Source organism: Petaurus breviceps, unplaced genomic scaffold (genome assembly GCF_028583685.1).
Source record: "Petaurus breviceps papuanus isolate PSGF00001 unplaced genomic scaffold, PetGlider_PUasm1.0 90740, whole genome shotgun sequence".
In the NCBI taxonomy this organism is placed as follows: domain Eukaryota; kingdom Metazoa; phylum Chordata; class Mammalia; order Diprotodontia; family Petauridae; genus Petaurus; species Petaurus breviceps.
In genome coordinates this window covers 549040-574641 of record NW_027187330.1, presented here as the reverse complement: position 1 = coordinate 574641, position 25602 = coordinate 549040, and the positions used below count along the sequence as shown (strand labels likewise).

At 36.8% G+C, this 25602-nt stretch overlaps 1 protein-coding gene and 1 pseudogene across 1 annotated transcript in view; one reads left to right on the top strand and one right to left on the bottom strand.

Moving 5' to 3' along the window:
• Positions 1-25602, bottom strand: part of CC2D2B (coiled-coil and C2 domain containing 2B) — a 131065-nt gene that overhangs the window by 98429 nt on the left and 7034 nt on the right. Inside the window, 6 exon segments of the mRNA XM_069067095.1 lie at positions 2789-2984; positions 4802-4908; positions 8297-8363; positions 9886-9962; positions 18403-18463; positions 23322-23392. Of these exon segments, the coding sequence (XP_068923196.1) occupies positions 2789-2984; positions 4802-4908; positions 8297-8363; positions 9886-9962; positions 18403-18463; positions 23322-23392 (579 nt within the window).
• LOC138145429 (ubiquitin-conjugating enzyme E2 C-like) lies at positions 14155-14785 on the top strand (annotated as a pseudogene).

Genomic DNA, 25602 nt, shown 5'->3' with positions numbered 1-25602 from the left:
ATATATCCATGAGACCCTAGACAAGTCCCTTCACCTCTCACTACCCTGGCAACTCTCTTAAGACAACAAACTGGAGAGCAGGTACTAGTCTTCACTGATAGAGAAATTTCCTTATGGAAAATTTCTTATACCAGATCTCATACTTTTTGGTCTCATTCTTAAAAATTATTAAGGGCCCCTCCAATAACTTTTATGTTTACTTGGGTGATATATACTGATATTCACTGTATTATAAGTTCAAATATCTTTATATCATTATAAAAATAGTTTTGACTTCATGGACCCCCCGAAAAAGTTTTAGGGACTCCTAGAAGTCCCCAGATCATACTCTGAAAACTGTTGTCTTTTAAGGAAGCCACAGGTCTGGTTCAAAACTCAAACCAGACAAACAGTAATCAGCTTCAGTCAGGAGTCAACAAGATAGCAAATCTGGAGTATAGATCTGAGAAAAAAGAAAATGAATGAGGCATTCTTAACAATAATGAAAAACAAGTATATTCAGAAACTGAAACAAGACTGCCTATCTTCATGAACACTGAATTATTAACTCCACTGTCACTTTCAAGATATTTGGTTGCTTCTATATATGTACATAACCATAGTTTAGATTCAGTGATTTTCTTTTTTTTGGAGGGCAATTGGGGTTAAGTGACTTGCCCACAGTCACAAAGCTAGTAAGTGTATTGTGACTGAGGCCAGATTTGAACTCAGGTCCTCCTGACTCCAGGGCCGGTGCTCTATTCACTGTGCCACCTATCCGCCCCTCAGTGATTTTCTAAGACATCAAACCCATCTATATCAATTATGTATACAAACATACATTACAAAGTCAAATACAGTTTAATTATCCTTTGGTATTGTGTTATTTTTTTCTACTAAATGGATTATGACAGACAATTATACATTTGTGTTAGCCATGCCTTTGGAGAATTGATATGATTTATAATCTGCCTTATTACTCAATAACTAGCTTTTATTCTGCTTCTTTCTTCCTTTTTGTAACTAAACTCTTTGAGAAGGCCATCTACAGTAGGTGCCCCCACTTCTCTTCCTCTCATTCTTTTGTTAATTCTCTATAGTCTGGCTTACAACCTCAAAATTCAACGAAAACTGCTCTCTCCAAAGTTACTGATGACTCTTAATTGACAAATCTAAATGCCATTTTCTCAGTCCTCATCCTTCTTGATTTCTCTGCAGCCTTTGACATTGTGGATCACTCAACTTGATACTCTCTTCTTTCTAGTTATTTGTGATGCTGCTCTCTCCTGGCTCTTTTCCTATCTGTCTGACCACCCCTTCTCTGTCTTCTTTACTGGATCTTCATCCATATCATGCTAACAGGGCAAGTCCCTTAGAGCTTGGTCCTGGGTCCTGTTCTCTTTTTCCTCTCTACTGTTTTACTTGCTAGGATGACTCTCAGATCTATTTGTCCAGCTCTAATCTCTCTCCCAACCTTTAGACTGATATCTCCTGCTACCTTTTCGACATCTTGAACTGGATGGTGTCCCATATACATCCTAAACTCAACATGTCCAAAAATGAACTCAATATCTTTCCCTGGCAAATTCCTCTCTTTCTAACTTCTCTATGTTACTCAGGCTTACAAATTCAGTGTCATCCTCAACTTTTCACTTTCTCTCACCCTGACTCTTATAGTTAACCTGTTGCTAAATACTGACAATTTTACCTTTGTAACATCTCTTGCATATGTCCCCTTCTTTCTCTGACAATGCAATCACCCTGATGCAAGTCTTCTTCTCCTCATCCTTGGATTACTGAAATAGCCTGCTGACTGGTCTCCCTGCCTCAAGATTCTCCCTAATCTCCTTCACTCAGCTGACAAATTGATCTTCCTATAATGCAGATCTGACCATATCTCACTCACACACACACATCTTCCCTACCCCATTTCAATAAACTATAGTAGCTCCCTATTACCTCCAGGATAAAATATAACATTTTCTTTTGGGCCTTCAAAGTACTTCATAACCTGTCTCCTTCCTATCTTTTCTATCTTATTACACTTTATTCCACTCTATGTACTCTGTGATCAAGTGACACCAGTTTCTTTGTTGTTCTTCCACAAGACACTACAGCTCCCAACTCGGAACATTTTCACTGGCTATCCTTCATGCCTTGAATGCTCTCCTTCCTTATCTCTGCCTCCTAGCCTCCTTGGTTTCCTTCAACATCTTAGCTAAAATCTTACCTTTTGCAAGAATCCTTTCCCAATCCTTAATTTTCATGCCTTCTCTCTAAGATTATCCCCATTTTATTTCTATATATCCTGTTTGTATATAATCATTAGCATGCTATCTCCTCCAAGGAACTGAGCTTCTTAAGAGCAGAGACTGGTTTAGTTTTGGGGCTGGGTTTTTTTTTTTTTTGGTCTTTCTTTGTATCTCCAGGATTCAGTATAGTACCTGGCACATAGTAGGGGCTTTTAAAAAGCTACTTGACTGACTGAATGATCCTCTTATTCCTGTGTAATGGTGCAGGGGACATCACAGTATATATTTAAAACAAAGCTATTTCCTTATCAAATAGGAAGATCAAGGTTGGCTCTGATGCAATAGTGGAAAGGTATTTTCTTCAGAAAATAACACAAGATCCAAAAATACCATATACAAATATAAAATCATAATCATAAAATGGAAATGTAATTCCTTTTAAAATGTTCACATATTTAATTTCTTCTATAGTTTTTTAACCATGGGACTTCAATACAGCATACAAAGCGATCTTGATTTATTAATTACATTAATATTTTATTTGAAAAACAAAATACCTGGAGAACTACTTGGCACAAAGATGTATTCCTGCTCTTTTTCAATCCGTATTTGATTATCTTCATATTCAGAAGATGTTATTTCAAGTAAATCTGGAAAATTTACTTCTTCCATGATTTTTTCATCATCCATATCCGTAAAGTTTTGCAAGTTACTAAATGTAGCATGTTTTTCATAACTATAATTTTTTAATCTCTGTTCAATAGCAAGAAGAAAATCGGTTCTATGTGCTTTTCACAAAGCATAGTTAGGAAAAATAGTTTTTCTGTTACTTACCAAGCTCAAACTCTTTTACCCAGCATTTGAGACCCTCCACAATGTGTTGTTACTCTCCTTATTTCACATTATTCTATGTCACAAACTCAGCACTCCAGCTACACTGATCTATTCTCTGATTGTCTTTCAAATGTGTCTGGTGCTCTTCTATTTCTATGCCTTTGTTCATCCCATTCCCTAAGCACAAAATGTCTTTTCACCTTTCACCTGTTGAATTCCAACCTATCTATTAAAGCTCAATGCAAATGAGAACAGAGATCAATGAATGGATGTTGAAAATGAAAAATTTTAGGGTTAACAATGACTTGAACTATCCAGAAGTAGAAATGGACAAATTACAAGGTAATGGGCTCTCCTTCACTTGAGATCTCTGAGCAAAGGCCAGATGACCATTTTCTGGTGTAGAAGCCAGCTTAGCTACTTCCATTTTTAAATTGCTCTTGTCCCTTTACTTGAAGTGGCATGTAACTCTATAGTCTCGTTCTCTTTTTTTCTAAAAATTATATACTCCCATAAATAGGAAAATGTGGTCCAGATAGTAAAGCCAGTCTAATCTAAGTGACTCTTAAGGAACCCTTAAATTCATGCTAGTGTCTCAACAACTGTGTTTTATGATAGGATGTCTCAATTCAGATAACTGTGGGAAAACCTGGATCTAACAGTTATCCCCTCCCTGCATTATGTTTTTTTTGTTTTATACATCTGTCTAGCTAGCTAGCTATAATATACACATATGTATATGTTTATGTCTATGCATACACATATGAGCTTGGCCAGCTCTCTTTTGCTTTTGCTTTGTTTTGAGCAAATCTTGCCTGAAGAAAGTTGTTTCACTCTACTATATCAGATAAGTTGTAGAGAAATGACCTCTTCCAACTTCAAGATTCTATGAAGGTGGACCTTAAAGAACAGAGTTCTAGAATCAAGTCTAAGTTTTATGGTATCTGAATCACCAAAGGAATCAAAGGATGATAAATTTAGAAGGGGAAAAGGATTATGGAAGTCATATGGTTCAACTTTCTCATTTTATAGATAAGGAAACTGACAACTAGAAAAGGAAAGTTCTAGAGAAAGGAAAATAAATGCCAGGGACAAGATTTGAACCCAGGTCCTTTGACTCTAAATCTAGCCAATTTTCCACTAACCACTTATGAGCTTGTATGGCAAACATATTTTCTAAGAAGTTTTTATAAATATATAGTCTTCATCTATCATTAGTAATTTAAATTTATTTAGTTTCCTATCTGCACATTTTAAGCAATCTTTGTTAAAGTTATCTTTAAATTTCACTAGGAATATATTCCAAATAAATATGGCACTATAGTTCACTTTGGTAGCTTTATAAAAGCTATTTTCTGTGACCTTTTATGGAAAAGTTTCCCTTGAAAATCTGTGTTTCAACTTCTTTAACATAAATTAAGAGGGGAGTGCTTTTTTCCTAGACTAGGTATGGGGTGTATAAGGGAGCTGTTGTAATGCAATAAGGACAACCAACAATAGTAAGATTTGTCAAGTCATTCATCAATGCATGAACCAACTGGCAAAAACTGGATAACAGGCAAAAGGCAAATAATATTTTTCTTTGCTCCATTCCCCAGAAGGTCCTTTACTAACGGCTTCCCACAGGCAAATAAGAGAACAAAACTTAATAATAAAAATTGGCTCTCTTCCATCATATTTCTAAATTTGTCCTGAAATATGAAAGTAAATTTTCTTGGAAAAATAAAATACTTAACCTGGTCTATAGTTTGGTTCAAAGCTTGGGAATCTGAGCATTCTTCACCACTCATAATAAAAAATGTAAGACCTTCATCTGGTAGGACAACTTGTTGCTGTGGATTAAAGTAAAATAACCTGAATGTACTATTAAAGCAAATTCATTCACCAACATTTACTCAATAAATCTTTAAGTACCTCCTATGTGACTGGGCTGGGAAAGATACAAAGATGAGATAAGTTATGTCTCTACTATCATGAAGCTTATAGTATAGTTAGGTGATCAGACACATATGCAAATAGCTTTAGCAGAAAACAGTATTTAAGTGTAAAAGAGAAGGACAAAAATCCAAGGTGGCAAAGGGGGAAGAGATGGGAAGATTTTGTAGAGAAGGTGCCATTTAAGCTGAACTTTAAAGGCTGGGTAGGATTTTGAACAGGCCTGAGGACCATGAAGAGAATTGAGTTTTCTGAGCACTAAAAAAAAGGCCTGAAGGCTGAAAAAGTGCATGGAGGTCAAGAAAGCAGACACTTATTTGTGAATTGTAGTAGGCACTGAAGACACAAAGATAAAAGTGTAACAGTCCCTGTCCTCAAGGAGGGGATCTCTATCATGAGAGATTGAAGCACATACAAAACACACATATTAATCCATACAAAGCCCATACAAAGTAGATATGAGATAACCTTGAAGGGGGAAGTGCTATCAGCTGACAGAAACCAAGAAAGGAAGGCCTCATACAGAAAAAAGAACTTGAGTTGAGTCTTAAATAAAACCAGGTATTCCAAGAGGTCTCCACCTCTGATGAGGTGGGAGAACATTTCAGGAACTAGAGACAGCTAATGCAATAGCATGGAGGTAGGAAAAGGAGAAGTGTGTGTATAAAACAGCAAAAAGACTGGCATGGTTTGAATGTAGTGTATATGGAAGGGAGTAATGTGTAAGAAGGATGGAAAGGGAGGATAGGGTCAGTTGTGAAGAGCTTCAAATGACAGAGGAATTTGTATTTGATATTAGATGTAATAGGGAACCACTAGTGCCATGGACAGACTTTTGCTTTAGAAAAATATTTCTGGGAGCTGATAGAAACAAAGCTGGAAGGCCTACTAGGAAGCTATTGTAACAGTCTAGAGGAAAGGTGACGATGGTATGAACTAGAGTGGTGATAATAATAATAATAGGTGTGGAGTCAAGATGGTGGAGTAGAAACAGGACTTCTGCGGGGCTCTGGCTCCCACCTCCTCTAATTCATGTAAAAGGTAACTCTGAAGAAACTTCAGAGCTGCAGAACCCACAGAATGACACAGAGAAGCTATCCTCCCACTGAGGACAGCCCAGCAGGCTGTCAGGGAGTGGCCAGCACAGCACTCTGGGAGCTGACTCTATCCCCACTCAGCCGGAGGTTTTAGCCCCAGGGCGGGCCTGACCAACCACCAGTGGAGGGACTTCAGATCACCAGCAGCTGTGGTGGTTTCCAGAATTATCAACACATAGACGCTAAGGACAAAGTGAGAGGTCAGTGCAGTATGGACTTTGGGATCCAGTAGTTGGGAGTGCCTGGAGGGAGAAGCCGCTGAGGCATGTAGCAGCTTCAGCTCCTGGCCTGGAGATTGTAGGGGAACCAAGTAACCAGTAATGGCTCTTGCTTTAACCTGCTTGGATCTGGATTGCAGTCTAGGGTGGAGGTCCTGGGGTATGCGGGCAGCTTGCCAGAGCGTGTGGAGGCTTCAGAGAGGGCGCCCAACTAATAACTTCAGCAGCTAAGAAATCCCAGTGATTGGAATGAAGCTCCCCTGTCTGGAAGCAGAGTCCTACTGTGGCAAAAAGCCCAAAAGTCATGTAATTGAGTGACAACATGAGGAAATGAGGGAACCCAGTGATTTTATTAGTTCCCATGAGTTCAATTATCACCTCTGTAAAGCTGATTCCTAAATCTACAGATCCAGCCCTAATCCTCTCTCCTAGTTCCAGTTTCACATTACCGACTGCTTCTTCTCATCTGGATATTCCATAGATATCTCAAACACATCGTGTTCACAACAGAACTCATCTTTCCCCCCAAACCCTTTCTTCTTCCCAACTTTCTATATTACTATTGATGATACCACCATCCTTCCAACTACCCAAGCTTGCAATTAAGTGGCACAGTGGATAGAGTACTGGACCTGGAGTCAAGAAAACCTGAGTTTAAATCCAACCTCAGACACTTACATACAGGGAGTCAATGATGGAAAAAGACAAAATCCTGAAGGCTCTGTAGGACTGATTTTCAAGGTATCAGGAAGAGGTAAAGGAACTAAAGCCTCAACAAATATATATTGGGGGGTGGCTGGGTGGTACAGTGAATAGAGCACTAGCCCTGCAGTCAGGAAGACCCAAGTTCAGATCCAGCCTCAGACACTTAACACAAAAAACTAGCCATGTGACCTTGGGCAAGTCACTTATCTCCAATTGCCCTACCTTTCCCCCTCCAAAATAAAGCAAATACATATATAGGACCTTATAATTACCTCCTACAAAAAGGATACTGAGGGAATATCAATAACAATAGATCCATATGTCTACTTTCCCATATCTACAAAATTTTTATAAGAGTAACTGACACATATGCCAAGAGCATCCTCAATGAAGATTGATGAGAACAGAAAAGTTTTTAAACACTTCATTTTTACAGTCACAAAACTGACTAAAAGGCATAATGAAATTAAGGTGCCACTAGGCATATTGCTTGTTGACTATAAAAACACATTTGATTCAGTAGAGCAAAACATTACCTTAAAAGTTCCTCTCTAACAAGGAAGCCAGCTCACATGAATATGTCATAATCATATGAGATTCTCTGAAAGATTTAACAGTGGCAATATAGTTCTGTTCCATGATCCTCTGATTAATGTCAAATGAGGCATCAAACAAGAAAGCCTGTGTTCACCTTAGTGATAAAGGACATCCAAGTCAGAGACTAAATCAAAGAGGGATTCCTTAGAGAATTTGAGGTAGCTCTTTGGAGAAGCTGAGGATCATCTAAAGAATATGAATATATTATCGTGCACTAGCAAAGAACCCTATAGGACAAATGGCAGAAAAGATATAGAAAAGTACATCAATTATGTATCAAAAGGGAGAAGACCTCATCAGGCACCTTATCCTTCAGGTCCTTAGATCAGTGGATAACCATCTTATGGAAGATTTAAGGGAGAACATGGATAAGAATCACACATGATAGGAAAGCATAGATAGGCTGTAACCTGTAACCTTGGCAGTAGTTCCAATATCAATGCAATCATGCATTTCTTAAGTGCAATTTAAGTATTTAAAAATCATTTGTCACTCTTTTCACATAAAAACATAAAAATGAGCATATTACCATTTAGTAATATTTTGGAAACATATCAATTATTTAATTTCAAGCAAAAATCTTGTTTACCAAGGATCAAAGAATTACAGATATTTCAGATATCCAATAGTATATTTTATGTTAACAACTTAGTTGTTCACATTTATAAGATAAATTTCACCTTAGTCATTTGCTGTTTCTTATTATCAACAGGTTCCTTTGTTGAAGACTTTTCAACTTGAACAATCTGAAACATAACATAAACGATATTAAGACATTAATCTCCAAATAATAAAATTAATTATGTTTATTAACCTTTGCTACCAAAAATGTAAATTGAAAGATTCTATATAGCATTTTAACACAGCTTAATATTTTCCCCCTAAAACTTGTGCCTGTGTCCAAGTCACTTAAGTTCACTGGGTTTTACTGTTTCTCATCACATGTCCATTATGAAAGGAAAGGAAATCACATAGTACATGTGAAAGCACTTTTATTTCTTTGGAATTAAAGTGATATATACATATGTATATATATATGTATATCTATATCAATATGTATATCTATATATCTCCATGAGTATTTGGTCCTTGAAGTATTGTGGCAATGGATAGAGCACTGAGTCTGTAGTCAGGAAAAATTAAATTCAAATTCTGCCAGACACTTATTAGCTGGGTGACCCTGGGCAAGTCACTTAATCTCTGTCTGCCTCAGTTTCCTTGACTGTAAAATGGGAACAATAACAGTACCTACCTGACAAAGTTATTGTGAGGATCAAATGAGATAATAGCTGTAAAGTGTTCAGCATAATGCTTGTACTTGAACTATTGGCACTATTGAAATATTAGCTATTATTGTTGGTTATTTCCACTTAGCAGTCTCCTTAGCATTTCAAACTCAGAATGTTCAAAATAGAATTCATTATTTCTCTACATTATTTTCTATTGAGGGTACCATTATCTGTCTGGTAACTCAGATTTGTAACCTTAGAGTCATCCTGACTCTGCCCTCTCCTCTATAGCCTCTGCCCACCCAATCAATTTCCAAGTGCTGCTGACCACCTCCACAACACTTTTTACATCCATCTCTCTATCTCCATATGGACACCATCCTAGTTTATGTCTTCATCACTTCTATCCTACACTACTGAAATTGCGGGCTAGTTGGTCTCCTGGTTTCCAATCTCTTCCTCCTCTAATCCATCCTCCATAAAGCTGCTAAAATAACCTTCCTAAGGCACTATCTGACCATGTCTCTGTACTGCTTAAAAACATTGAGGGGATCCCCATTGCTTCTAGTAATTCCTGAATGCAATATTCCTTTTTATATTCACATAAACCATCTCCCATCTCTAGAATTAATTCTTTCTTCATTTCTATCTAACAAAATTTCTACTTTCCTTCAAGGCTTATCTCTACTGTCCTCTCCTCAATGAAACTTTCCCTTATTTCTCCAGTTGTTGTGCTCTCTACATCCTCAAAATGTCTTTGTAGTTATTTATTCATCTGCATAATATATTTCTTACCTCAAGAGAATATAGGCAAAAAATTCAAACCTAGGGGTGGCTAGGTGGCGCAGTGAATAGAGCACCAGCCCTGGAGTCAGGAGGACCTGAGTTCAAATCTGACCTCAGACACTTAACACAAAAACTAGCCATGTGACCTTGGGCAAGTCACTTAACCCCAATTGCTCTCTAAAAAGCAAAAAAAAAAAAAACCCAAACCTGTTTTGTTTCTCATTTAAGAAGTTAAAATATAAAAATAAATTACCTTTGCATTTTTTAGCTTTTCTCTTACTTTTCCTCGCAGGGTTTCGATTACATTTTGGTTTTCTTCTGTTGCCAACTCTGCCACAAAATTAATATAATCAATCAGCAGTCGAAAATTATTATTAAATATCTAATTGTATGTAATACTGAGCACAAGGATAGCTATATAGCCCTTGTCCCTGTCTTGTGGACACTTAAAATAAATATTCAAATGTGTTCATTGCCTAGCTCAAATTTTATGACTTCCATGAAGCCTTCAGTCCACAATGATACTTAGATTTTAAAATTTCAAATTAAAATTTTTAAGTCAGGTAAGAACTTGTAGATATATTTTTACTGGGCAACTATGTAGGTAGATTGTGTTGAAGATACTTTTATGAATGGTATTAGACTGAAATTCACAAGGCAATTACCAAGCTGCTTGGTAAGTTGCTGAAAGATACCTAAGTTAAGACAGAATTTTAAGTTCTGGTTAAGATAGAATTATAGAGAAGTATAGAGAAGGCAAGCTCTCCCACACAAAATCTAAAAAATGCTAAAAATGAAGCCAGAAAGACCAATGATGTCGAAAACCAAAAGGAAATGTAACTAAGCTCCTCCATCTGATCTAGATCCTCACCAAAGGGTAACCAGAAGCTGGTAGAAGTGGGTAGAAGGACTGATCTAAGGAAGACAGAGTCAGCTCAGGTAAAAGTAAAAGGAGAAAAGGCAGGGAAAGAGTTATACTGAGGAATCCAGCAGGAACTCCAAAAGCTGCCTCCTCCAGCTTCTGACCCAGGAAAAGAGAGAAGATGGCTCAAACTTCCATGTGGCCCTGAAAACAGACAACAATCCAAACAGAGTCATGATAAACTTGTCCCAGTTCCAATAATCAAATGCTTAAAGCCAGATCTCAGGCTTGACTGTAATAGTAACAGCAAGAGACAAAACTACCCTCAAAGAGGTCCCCTATATAGGCATAGAAAGTCCAGAAGTGCACTCTTCAGGGAAGACAGCACATGCATATCAGTGTTCAGAGAGCTATGTAGGTAGACTGGGAGCAAGGTGATATCCAACCTCTCATTAGGGTTAGTTAAGGCTGCATTAGAGGACAGAACCAACTCCCACTTGACTACTGTGAAAAGAAAAGGAGATAGAGACTATCCAAGTCCTGAACCTTCAGAGGATCACCAGGGAACTGAGACAGAAGCCAGGAATTAGGACAGAGGACAGGGTATAATATCATCCACCCTCTCTAAATGAGTAGTGGCAAAAACAGAGGCAGTGTTATTCATATTATAATAGGGAATGAACCAAGTCTTATCTGTTCTAAGATTATCAGAAAGCAACGTCCTGAGCACAAAATCCTGAAAAGAGAAGTAAGGCTAAAAATATGACTAAAAGATAGAAGAGGAACCAAGATGGCAAAATAAAGTAAGCATTTCAGGTGAACTCTTCTAATATGTCCCCTTTACAACAACTTTAAAAATAAGTCAAACTGAATTCTGAGTGGGAAAGCCAACAAAAATTTACAGTGAGTTATTTTTCCAACACAGGGCAGTTTAGGAACACAGAAAGATAGGTATGTGGATACTGGACTAGGGCTGACTGAGAACATAATGTGGCAGAAGGAGGCACTTGCTGTGGGCTGTGGTTGAGGTGTAGCTGGGAGCTGCCTGGAACCTAGGGACAGTAAGTGGACTACACACTTATTCAGAAAGAGATCCCAGGGGACTCCTATACTAGAACTGGATGAAGGATTGGGTGCCATTTGGCAGATCTGTAGCCCATTAACCAGTTCCAGGTCAGAGTCCCAGGGAAGGGAGGAGTAGTCACAGTCACAAGAGAGTAGGTGTCCTACCTGGATAAGGACAAGAATGCAGACCAGGAAGGCAGTGAACAGACCTCTCCCTAAATCATACCACATTGGAAACACTGAAAATTTATAGGCCCCCAGTGAACTGTGAAAGCAGCAGAAGGATATAAAAGACAGAAGGTCAGGACAGACAATCTCCTACCCTCAGAGGTGAGTGGAGCCCAAAACTAACATAAAGTTGAAAGTCAAGAAATAGGCTAGAAAAAATGAGCAAAAAACATAAAAAAGAACCTGACCATAAAAAAGCTACTATGGTGATATGGAAGGTCAAGATACAAATCTCTAAGAAGACAATGATCTGAAAATATCTATAAGCAAAGCTCCAAAGGAAAAAAAATGTAGATTGGACACATGTCCAAAAGCCAGAAGAGCTAAAAAAGACAGATTTTAAAAAAACAGAAAAAATGTATTTTAAAAATCAAATTAAAGTGGTTGAGGAAAAATTGGGAAGAGAAATGAGAACAATGCAAGAAATTATGAAGAGAATTAACATCTTGATAAAAGTGGTATAAAAATACTTAAGAAAATAACTCCTGGGGGCAGCTAGGTAGCACAGTGAATAGAGAACTGGCCCTGGAGTCAGGAGAAACTGAGTTCAAATCCAGCCTCTGACACTTAATACAAAAAAACTAGCTGTGTGACCTTGGGTAAGTCACTTAACCCCAATTGCCCTACCTTCCCCCCTCCAAAAAGAAAAAAAAAAGAAAATAACTTCTTAAGAATCAGAATTGGTAAAAGAGATATATAACTATAAAATAAACGAGAAAGAATTAATGGAGATGAATAGAATTTTAGAAGTTAGATAGACTAGACCTCTAAAGAATACTGAATGGTAACTGAAAGGAGTATACCTATTTCTCATCTTGCATGATACCTTCAAAAAAATGATCCTGTATTAAAACATCACAAACAAATGCAAAAAAACAGAAAAATCAAATGTACCCCATTCAGACCATCATACAATAAAAATTAAATTTAAAAAGGATCTTTGAAGCATATATTTTTTAATCTACTATTTGGAAATCAAATAATTTAATCCTAAGGAATAAAAGGTCAAAAAGAAAGGATAAAAAACATTCAATAATTACATTAAAGATAATGATAACCATGAAACAACATACTACAATATGTGGGATAAAGTACTTAGGGGGAAAATTATATCTCCAAATTCTTACATCAATAAAAGACAAAAAGAAGAGATCGACAAATTGGGCATGCAACTAAAAATAAAACCATAAAAACAACAAACTAAAAATCCCTATTTAAATACCAAAATAGAAATCCTAAAATTCAAAGGAGAGATTAATAAAATTAAAAATTAAAGACCTGTTTCAGGGGAGGGGAAGATGGGAGGGTGGGCAATTAGCACTGCTTGAACCTTAATCTCTTCAGTATTGGCTCAAAGAAGGAATGATATACACAATCAGTTGAATATAGAAATCTATTTTACCTAAAGAGGGAAGTAGGAGGGGATAAGATAAAGTAAGGGGTGGGGGGGGGTGTACTAACAGAAAGATCAGGGAACGTGGTAGACAGAAGCAAAATAATGGTAAGGAGGGAAAGGGTGAAAGGAGAGAGAGGACAAACAGGAGGAAGAATAGGATGGAGGGAAATACACAGTAATTATAAAAGTGAATGTAAATGAATTCCCCTATAAAACAGAAGCAAATAGTAGACTGGATTAAAAACCAGAGTTCTACAATGTGTTGTTTATAAGAAACATACTTGAAGCACACACACACACACACACACACATAGAAAAAAGGTAAGGGGTTGGAGAGGTATGAAGCAATGTGCTTCAATTGAAGTAAAAAAAGCAGGGGTAGCAATCCCTATCAGAAAAAGTAAAAGCAAAAATAGACCTAATTAAAAGAGATAAAGAAGGAAACTACATCTTGCTAAAGGGTACCATAGACAATGAAGCAATATCAATGCTAAACATATATGCAACAAGTGTTATAGTAACCAAATTCTTAAAGGAGAAGTTAAGCGAGTTATAAGAAGAAAAAGACAGCAAAACTATACTAGTGTGGGACTTAAACTGTCCCCTTTTAAAACTTGATAAATCCAACCAAAAAGTAAACAAGAAACTAAGGAGGCAGATAAATTAGAACAGTTAGACATGACAGACCTTTGGAGAAAACTGAATGGGAACAGAAAGGAATATACATTTTCTCAGTAGTACATAACACTTCCATAAAAAATGACCATGTAACAGGGCATAAAACCCTCAAAATCAAATATAAAAAGGCAGAAATATTCAATGTATTCTTTTTGAATTATAATGCAAAAAATCCACATTCAACAAAGGGAAGTGGAAATATAGATTAAAAATTAATTGGCAGTTGCCGCCCCGGGAGTTTCTCTTCCTTAATCTCCAGTCCCCTATGGCCTCGCAGAATCTCAACCCAGCCTGGGGCAGCCATGGCCCACAGGTCCGTGGGCAAGAGGTTACAGCAGGAACTGATGACCCTAATGATGTCTGGAGACAAAGGAATTTCTGCCTTCCCAGAGTCAATCTCTTCAAGTGGGTTGGGACCATCCATGGGGTAGCTGGGACTGTATATGAAGACCTAAGATACAAGCTCTCCCTGGAATTCCCCAGCGGCTACCCCTATAATGTGCCCACTGTGAAATTTGTGACACCTTGTTACCATCCTAATGTGGACACCCAAGGGAATATCTGTTTGGACATCCTCAAGGACAAGTGGTCAGCTCTGTATGATGTCAGGACCATCCAGCTATCTATCCAGAGTCTGCTGGGAGAACCCAACATTGACAGCCCATTGAACACACATGCTGCTGAACTTTGGACAAATCCCACAGCCTTTAAAAAGCACCTGCTGGAAACCTACATGAAGCAGGTGACTAGCCAAGAGCCCTGACCCTGGCTGCCCAGACTATCTTCCTTCATCTTGTGTGTATGTGTGTTTGTCTATCTTTTCCCCTTCCTTATGACCTGTCTTCTTCTGTAAAGGACTCTGTATCATAGACTATTTTCCTTTTTTTTTTCTTAAGCTCTAATCTAGCCCTCAACATTAATGTATAATAAATAAAGTTTTGTTTTGTTTTTTTAAATTAATTGGGGGGCGGCTAGGTGGCACAGTGAATAGAGCACCAGCCTTGGAGTCAGGAGGACCTGGGTTCAAATCTGGCCTCAGACACGTAACACTTACTAGCCATGTGACCTTGCACAAGTCACTTAACCCCAACTGCACTGCCCTCCCGCCTCCAAAAAGAAAAAAAGCAAGAAAAAAAAGATGAAAAGGGTGAAATCACCACCAATGAAGAAGAAATTAAAGCAATCACTAGGAAATATTTTGCCCAATTATATGCCCATAAAGTTGACAATCTGAGTGAAACTGATGAATATTTATGAAAACATAAATTACCTAGACTAACAGAGCAGGAAATAGAATGCTTAAATAACTCCATCTTAGTAAAAGAAACTGAACAAGCCATTAATGAACTCTCCAGGGCTAGATGGATTCATGAGTGAATTCTACCAAACATTTAAAGAACAATTCTGATACTATATAAAACTATTTGAGAAAATAGGTGAAGAAAGAGTCCTATCAAACTCCTTTCATGACATAAATATGGTGCTAATACCTAAACCAGGAAGAGCTAAAACAGAAAAAGAATATTATAGACCAATTTCCCTATGAATATTGATTCAAAAGTTTTGAACAAAATGCAAGGTAATTACAGCAATATATCACAAGGATTATACTCTATGGTCATGTGGGATCTATACTAGGAATCCAGGGTTGGTTCAATATTAGGAAAACTATCAACATAATTGACCATATTAATAACAAAATCAATAGAAATCATATGATTATATCAATAAATGCTGAAAAAGCTTTTGACAAAATACAGCACCTATTCCTATTAACAACACCAGAGAACATAGGAATAAAAGGAGTGTTCCTTAAAATGATAAGCAGTATCTATCTAAAACTATTAGTAAGCGTTATCTGTAATGGGGATAAGTTAGAAGCCTTTCCAACAAGATCAGAGATGAAGCAAGGATCCATCATCTATTTTTCAATTTAGTGCTAGAAATTTTCAATATAGTGCTAGAAGTGTTACCTATAGCAATAAGAGAAGAAAAAGAAATTGAAGAATTAGAATAGGCAATGAGGAAACAAAACTATCTCTCTTTATAGATGACATGATGGAATAATTTACTTGAGCATTAACTAAAAATTTACTTGAAATAATTAACAACTTTAGCAAAGTTGCAGGATATAAGATAAACCCAAATAAATCATCAGCATTTCTTTATATGACCAAGAAAGCCCAGCAGCAAGAGATAGAAAGAGAAACTCCGTTTAAAATAACTACAAGCAATATAAAATACTGGGAAGTCTGCCTGCCAAGACAAACCCAGGAACTATATGAACACAATTACAAAACATTTTTCACACAAAATCAGTCTAAACAATTGGAAAAATATCAGTTTCTCATGGGTAGACTCAGCCAATATAATAAAAATGAAAATTCTCCCTAAAATAATTTACTTATTCAGAGCCATACCAATCAAACTAGCAAAAACTTATTTTATAGGGATAGAAAAAAGTAATAACAAAATTTATCTGGAAGAACAAAAGGTCAAGATTATTAAATTGAAGTACAATAAAAAGGGAGACAACCTAGCAATACTAGATCTCAAACTATATTATAAAGTAGTAATCAACAAAACTATCTGGTACTGTCTAAGAAATAAGAGTAGCGGATTAGTGGAATAGATTAGGTACATAAGACACAGTAGTCAATGACCATATTACTATGTTTGATAAAACCAAAGACCCCAGCCTTTCAGATAAGAACTCACTACCCGACAAAAACTTCTGGGAAAACTGGAAAAGGATAGGACACAAACTAGGTATGGACCAACATCTCACACCATATATGAAGATAAAGTCAAAATGGGTGCATGATTTAGACCATCAGGTGACATGATAAGCCAATTAGAAGAGCAATGAAGAGTCCAGCTGTCAGATCTATGGGGAGGGGAAGAATTCATGACCAAACAAGAAATACAGAGCATTACAAAATATAAAATAGATTATTTTTATTACATTAAATTTAAAAACTTTTGTACAAATAAAACCAACTTAATCAAGATTAGAAGGAAAGAAGAAAGCTGGGAAACAGTTTTCACAGAAAGTGTCTCTGATAATGATGTTATTTCTTAAATAAATAGAGAACTGAGTTAAATGCATAAGAATGCAAGCCATTCCCCAATTAATAAATGGTCAAAGGACATGAACAAGAAGTTTTCAGATGAAGAAATCAAAGCTATCTGTAGGCATAGGAACAAGTGCTCTAAATCACTTTTGATTAGAGAAATGCAAATTAAAGTAACTCTGAGGTACCACCTCACACCTATTAGATTGACAAAATACGTTAGTATGACAAAAAAAGGAAAATGATAAATGCTGGAGAGGTTGTGGGAAGATTGGGACACTGTTGGCGGAGTTGTGATCTCATCATTATGGATGACAATTTGGAACAATGTCAAAGGGCAACCAAACTGCATACCCTTTTATCAAGCAATACCACGACTAGGTCTATATTCCAAAGAGATCGTAAAAAAGGGGAAAAGGACCTACATGGGCACAAACATTTATAGCAGTCCCTTGCGTGGTGGCAAAATATTGGAAACTGAGGTGATGCCCATCAATGGAGTATGGCTGAACAAACTGTGGTAAATGAATGTAATGGAATACTATTGTGCAATAAGAAATTATGAACAGGCAGATTTAAGAAAATCCTGATAGGACTTGTACGAATTGATGCAAATGAACTAGGAAAACATTGTACATGGCATCAACAACGTTGTATGATGATCAACTATGAATGACTCCATTCTTCTCAGCAACACAATGATCCAAGATAAATACAAAGGACTCATGAAGGAAAGAAAATGCTATCCATATCCAGATAAAGACTTGATGGACTCAGAATGCAGATTAAAGCACATTTTTCACTTATTGTATTCTTTCTTGTGTTTTTTTTTCCTTTTAATCTTTCTCTTCTTTCACAACTATGACTAATATGAAAATATTTTTATGTGATCACACATATATAAACTATATCAAACTGCCTATAATTTTCAGAAGAGGGGAGGTGAAGTTGGGAGGAAGAAAAATTTGGAACTCAAAATCTTGTAAAAGTGAATGCTGAAAATTTTCTTGACATGTAACTGAGGGAAAAATAAAATACCATTAAAGCTCTAAAAAGATTATTGCAAAATAACATTGTTTAGGACAACATTAAACAGGAGAGAAAATATAGAGTAGAGCATAGAGAGCTGGCCTCAGGGCCAAAAAGGTTGGGGTTCAAGCCCTGCCTTTGACACCCTTGGGCAAGTCACTTAACATCTCAGTTTCCTAAGAATACAGGGAATTCCACACAGGGAGCTACTATATTAATACTATGATTACATCCTGTAATCATAGGTCTATTAAAAAAATTCAGAGTATACCTGTCTATAAACTTTGAAGAGCATTCCACTCTGTCTGGTAGTAATCATAAGTCTTCTTTTCAGCTAGGGCTAATTCCTAGAGGAACTGTGTCCTAACTGGTCTGATCATGTGTCTTCTTAAGGACCAACACTAAGCAAATCAGAGTTGCAATCATCATAACAATTACCTTTCAGAAGATTCCGGTCAGTATTTTCCTCCACTACAATATGTTCTGCTTCTTTAGACATCTGTGAAGGATATATTTAATTATTAAAACTGAGTATTCTTTTGGAACAAAAGATCATCATGGAGGTTTTGGTGGAATAATTATTTTTCTAAAAATTATAAAAATAATTTTTTAAAAATTCACATCTTATTCCTAAATGTCTTTTATACCTAACTAAAGTAAAAAAAAGAAATTATCACTATCCATTTTGTTACACATCTGAAAACAGTTTGGGGTATTTTTTTTAGCCATCTTTATGCTTTATACTTGTGGTTCTTTCAGTCTTTTGTCACTAGAAATAATGTTTATCATCAATCAAAGTTTCTACAGTTTCCAAAATATATGACTACTTCACTGACCTGGAAATCAGCTGTTCAGGAATTTCCATAATTTAACTACATAATTAAGAGCCAGGAGTAAGCAAGTGGTAGGGGGTGGACTCCAAGTAGTCAAGAGCTGCCAGATGACATTTTGTGCACTGTGTTCACAAAAGCATTCAGTAAGCCCTCAATCCAGGTCTAGTTACTCTCTTCACTGATGTGATTCTATAAAACCTGGTCACTGTAGCTTTCAGCCTAATACTGGCAGCAAAGATTTTGTGGGAGGAGTCTGCTAGAAGCAACCCTGGGGACAACTGTAACAGTCCCAGCTGGCGGACTAAGTGAGAGGAAAAAAAGCACAGGAAGCAGACACAAGTAATTAAAAAAACAGAGTAACAGAGGGCCATTTAGTGTCAATTGGCCAATGCCAACAGCTCACTCTTTTACAGCACAGTAACTGATGTTCTGAACATCAGGTCATAAGAAAAGCTTCCCTGTGGATTGTACCTCTCCACAGCCATCATGCGACATCTCATCAGGGTGCAGAGGAATTCTGTTGGGTTTTAAGGGTATGCCAGTGGACTATGAGCTTTGGCATGTCTGGCCAAGCTAGAAAAGCCCTGGGTTAGATCTCTGAGAGAAATGGTGTCTTCTGTCTAAAGATCATTTGAGATATATATGGAAAGGCTCATCATCAGAAGGCTACCCATTAATTAATAAATTGTCTTAGTCCTAACAATTTATAAGACAAACCAAAAAAATAAAAGCCCTCAGTTCTTCGTGATGTCACCTACCCCTTACACTTCCACAGTGATGATGGAAGAGTGGCAGAATAAACAATAATTTAACAGCTGCTATTCCAAATACAAAACTTGTACAAGAACTGAGTTGATGTATCATTAGAAGAATTGAACCACATTAATACTGGCATTCTTACTACTGAAAACCATGACTCTGGGTCCCCCAAGATTTAGGCACATATCTGAATATGATCTCAGATCAAACAGATCTTACTGTTAAAAGATCAATTTTTCTTTAGATCTAGGCAACCATAAATATAGGTAATACAGTTCCAGACTCTGACACATATAAGGCAAGATAAGCAATGTGTATTGTAAAAAAAAAAATCTATATTATATGGGGGACAACTTTTATTTCACCCCACAGAAAATGTAGATGGTATTCAGCACTCAATGTGAGCCTGTAAATACTGTAAAGTAGCCTATGAACAATTCTATCTTTCTGATAGGTTCTACTTTTCCAACAGGGTCCTAAACTCTTTCCAACACAATCTGTCCCAAAGAGCTATTAATGGCTATTTGGAACAGAAGCACATGCGAATTTCTTTCTGGCATAGTTCAGAGACCAGAGAATAGACTTTCCCAGCTCAAGCAGTGACAGTTGTCAAGACACTTGTAGAGTATCCTAGAGAGGCATATGAGAGCTACAGGTGCTCAACCATATGGTAAGCTGAGAGAATAACAATGACAATAATAGCTTGCATCTAAATGGTAGTGATGAAGGTTTGAGGAACACTTTACACATGCCAACCCATTTGACCCAAGTCCATGGATAATGTTCCTGGACCCTAGTTTCTTGAACAGGAGAGGATTTGGATTTCCTAGGCAGATGATCCTAGAATCTAGTCTTTTAGACAGAGGTGGGAGACTCTTAGGCAACATGTTAAAGTGGTTGCTCCAAGAGTAAGCCCAAGTTTGAGAGTTCAGAGAGCTGGCCTTCTAGAGAGAGAAGGGAAGCTCATGACTGTTATGACTGCTGGACAAGGAAGAGTATCACTCGGGTTGTCCCTGTTCTAGAGGAGTGGTAAAAGATTAAATACTTAACATGGAGGAGCAAAGGGACCCATTATTATCATCAGTTATTTAGATAGTGAGGGTCCTATACAAAGGTGCAAAGTATGTTTGCCTTTTGGAAGGAGTCGAAACCACAGTGCTTTGTATTATAAATGAAATCAGAAGACATTAAAAAGTTTCTAAATGAAAAGATAGCTCAGTGATTCTCCTCAAAAAGGGAAAGGATTTGGATAAGTATCTTCTGCTATATCCCCAAAGACAGTAAGAAGCATCATGTCATAGGATACTCCATCAGCTCACTGTTACTAACAATAAGCATAAAGAGATCATTATGAAAATAACTTTAGACACCAATTTTTGTTATATAAGATGTAGTGAAATTTTAAAAGAATTTGACAAGACCTTCAAAAATTAGATCAACAGCAGATTGGGGGAGGAGCATACATTGGGATCACTGTTTTGGGGTGGTGGGTGGGGGGGAGATGGGGAAAAAATTTGTAACTCAAAATCTTGTGAAAATGATGTAAACTAAAAATAAACATAAAATTTAATACAAAAAAAAATTAGATCAATACATATCCTAATACATGGCGGCTTCAATGAAAGTGGGTACAGTGGGTCAGCAAAAAATATGTTGAAAAATAAGATTTGGGACCAAGAAATGAAGGTAGCCAAAGGCTGGTAAGAAAACAAAAACAAAAATGAAAACTCAGAAGTTTCATGCCAAATAACATGCAAACTTTAAGAAAAGAGTTAGGGAAATTGGGGGAAATATTAGAGTAGGTGGAAGCAATATAAGCCCAGCTCTCTCCCATCACTATTCTAACAAAACTTAGAGAAGAGCATTAAATCAAGGGGTGATCAGGAAGTAGGAAGAAACCATATTGAGTTGTTTTTCCAGCCTAAGATCATGAATTCAGCTCACAAGCAAATAGCTAGGGCAGGAAGGGTTTGGGGTAGGGAGACTGGGGAGAAGCAGAAGTTGTTATTCAAATCCCAGAGATGGATCACAGATTCAACTGATGGGTTCAGTCCAGAGTGGGGAGGTAGATAGTTCTATCACTCCGACCAAGGAGTAGGATAACATATTCAACCCTTGGGCTCAGACCACAGGTGAGCTGAGAGCCCTATTGCTTTGATCTCTGACTTTGCCCAGGAATAAGGCTCTAGGGCAGGGGCTGCAGACAAGGAGTTGGCCTATGGATCTGTTCCTCTGAAGCTGCAGAACCTTCCTGTAGCACTGACAGGGGCTGGAGCCAGCAACTGTCTATTAAAATTCCACCAAAGAATAAGACTGCAATAAGGACTGCCTAGATGCAAACTGGAGTCCACAGCCTGTAAAGCACCAAATTAGAACAGAGGACCAGCTGAACATTTGCAGCTTCCTGGTCTGAGCTGTCCCTAAAATCCCTAAAGAACCCACCATATAACATCCTGAGAAGCCAGTTGCATGTCTTCAGATAATAAAGACCAATCCTATATAAGGCTTCAACATTCCCTCCAGAAAAGCTCACAGCCTGGCCCCTAACACCAATTAGCCAATACCAAGGCTCTGGTCATTTTCCTTCATCTACCTGTATCTGTTTAGATGGAAGGGCACCATGGGGTTCTGCGAGTAGTTCATAATGCATGGCCTACTCAGCTCTCTTATTCTACCTTCATTTAGGCAGACAACACAACATATTGCTGTAATGGAAAAAAAAGTCTTATGTGCTTTCCCATTTATTTTACTGTTTTATGTTCTATAAGCTAACCATAGTTAAACTCGATGCACAAAGACTTTTTCTGTTAGAAAAAAAAAAGGGTCTATTTGTCCTATTTTATCTTGAACAAAAAGCAAACCATGGTTTTCTTAAGATACTAAATATCACAGTCTACCTCTTCCTTGGGTTCCCATAGATTTTGCTGCCTTTCAAGAGATAAGGACACTATCCCCAGACATGAATAATTTCGACTTTCTAATTTGTTCAGTCTCAACAAATATACTTATCTCAGTTGGGAAATTATAGTACAAGATTTCACCCTCTCTCTTCTCCTTATTTTCCTAAAACTGTGTACCCTGCTATGAGCAATAAATGCATAACTGAGATCCCTCCCTTTTTTTTCCCTACTTCTGATCTCACTAAAGCTTGACTTTTCTATATCCATGACATTCTGGATTTATGGATTGTACAGAGTGTCAATTACTGTTTTGAAACTCTACCCAAATTCCCTAGTTGCACAGATGTGAGCAATAAATTTCAAATTTCTTCCTACTTCCTCTTCTTTGCCTCCTGCTTTCCCTGGCTTCCTTCAAGTCCCAGCTAAAATCCAGTTTTCTGCAGGAAACCCTTCCTGATCCTTCTTAATGCTAGGCTAGTACTTTCCCTCTAAGATTAGCTCCAATTTATCCTATCTATATCTTGTTAGCACATAGTGGTTTGCATGTTGTCTCCCCCATTAGAGTAGGAGTTCCTTGAGAGCAGGGGACTGGGTTTTAGTTTTTTGTTGTTTTGTTGTAACTGGCATGAAGAAGATGCTTAATAAATCCTTGATGACTTGATTTAATTGCTATCCAAAGTGTTGGTTTGTTTTTGCCATGACATTACTTAGCTTCTACATTGATTCATTACCTACATCAGATAACATGAGATTAATGATTTGTGTAAACTAAACCAAGCACATTGACTTTGTGAATATCCTGAATCAACTACTGTTCTAATTGGCAAAACAAATATTGATAGATAAAACACCTTTCTTACCATACCTTTTTTTTAATATCTTCTCTTCTCTTAGAGATTTTTTTCATAATAAATCTTTCTTGAGGTTTCATTTTCTGCATATTTAAGAAAATATATATTCATATGAATAGATTGTACAATATAGGAAACTGACTTACTGAGCTAGATTGATTTCTGTATGAATATCAATTATTATTTGCCATTTAAAGATTTTAATTCACTCATATACTATTGTTAAAATTTTGAAAAATCATAAACTTAAGGGGGCATATGAGCACAGGTGATCAAATATGAAAATGGGTCTGATGCAAATGACATTCAAACTCAGTCCTACCTCAGAATAGTCAGCTCAGTCATTTTTAGAGACTTATGACACAGACCTGGAACTTTTGACCATATTTGATAACCCAAACCTTACATGACATTTTAATTCCATAATGTACAAATCAATTCAATTCAGCTTTAATTTATTAAGTATCAACTGTGTACAAAACACATACATAGACAAGATGCTAAACAGGACTATAAAATATGGACTATCACTACATACATTCTTTAGAATCTTCAGGATGGGAAAACTAAATTTATAATGTGGATTTTATCATCTTGTAAAAAATTAGCATCCTGTGCTTTTAAGAAGTCTGACCCTACAAACTAAAGCCTTCTTTTCATTGAGCAAAGATATTACTCATTTCCCCAAGGTCATGGAAGTGGTGGATTGATTATTTTTGTATCAACAGACTTAGAAGTCAATACCCTAATCCTAAAAATTATTTCTCAGTCATTTTCCAACCCATTTTGAGCTATGGTAAACACTAAATAATATTATTTGCAGAAAAATTACTTTCTGCCTAACACTTATAAATTTCATTTCCTGACATCCATTTTGTGTTGGAGATTTTAATTACAGAATAGGAGTTGGTATGCTAGTATCAACTGAACCATTGCCATTAAACAAGCTGAGAAAGTTCTTAGGTTGTCTCATAGACAAAAGAACCATGTTACAATTTCTTCTTCATTTATACTTGGTACAAATTATTTTTAAATCCATAACAAGATTAAAAACAATCACTTTTCTTTGTCCCTTCACGTGAGATTTGTTGACTAGAGCCTAACCTGAAAGAAAACCTGGTGGTCTATTCATTTTTATTCTTCTATCACTGCAATTCAATAATTGTATTTTAAGCATTTGTAACAAGAAGCTTTAACAATCAATAAAGATCTTTTTGAATTTTCTTATATCATCACCTAGTATCTTGAATCAATGTTAGTTCATGACCAGTATCTAAGTTTAACTACAGTTCTTTTTAAATGGCGTTTTGATGGAGAATAGAGGCAAGCTGGGGGGCTTTGGCAGGGGGGAAGAAACTTCTCTTGAGTTATCTAACAACAGGGAGGGATCGCCTCCTGTATGACCATTGTCTCAATGTTTTACGACACTTCCAAGGAAAAAAGAAATCTGCCACAGAATGACAAGGATATTCATCACTAGTAGTAAAATAACTCACATTCACATAGCACCATAACTTTTGTAAAGTACCTTTATTACAAACCCCCTGTGACATAATTACTGCTGAGTAAAGAAAACACAAAAAAGGATGTGTAATTTATCCACACAACCAGTAACATTTGCATCCAAATTAGAATTCAGGTCCTCTGCCAAAGAATTTTGTCCAAAGGAGGATGCCTACAAAGGGCTGGTATGGTTGAGGCAATCTGGGGGTAGGGATGGGTCATGTCTTCAAGCGCTAGTTGACATTTTCTAGTAGATACAGTAAATCTGATCTCAACGAATGCCCTTTATAAGTTAACCAGCTGACAATATACAAGAGGAAGATATGATCTCCCCAGAGATACACAAATTCTAATTTGGCAGTCATCAATTTTATCAACACATCTTCTCATACAAGTTAGTGTATAGGAGTTGTTGATTTTTCTTCTGGTAGAAAGAGAATATTGTCTTTCCCATATTAAAAAAAAGTCTAATAAATAAGATCTAGGTAATTTTGCCTAGCAAGCCTCTAAATTTTATAGCAAACAACTACTGAAGAAGTTAGAAGACTCAGAAATCAGAAATTCTTCATAGCTATTCTGAAAAGCAAATATTTAAGATCAATTTTAGGAAATGTATGCGTCTTACTGAGTGATACAGACATGTTTGTACTGTAACTTAACAGTCTCTTTTTATAAATGATGTTTTGAAAGGCAAGTAGGCAGTGCTGTGGATAAAATGATAGGCCTGGAGTCAGAAAAACCTGAATTTAAATCCAGTCTCAGACACTAGCTATATGACTTGGGCAAGTTATT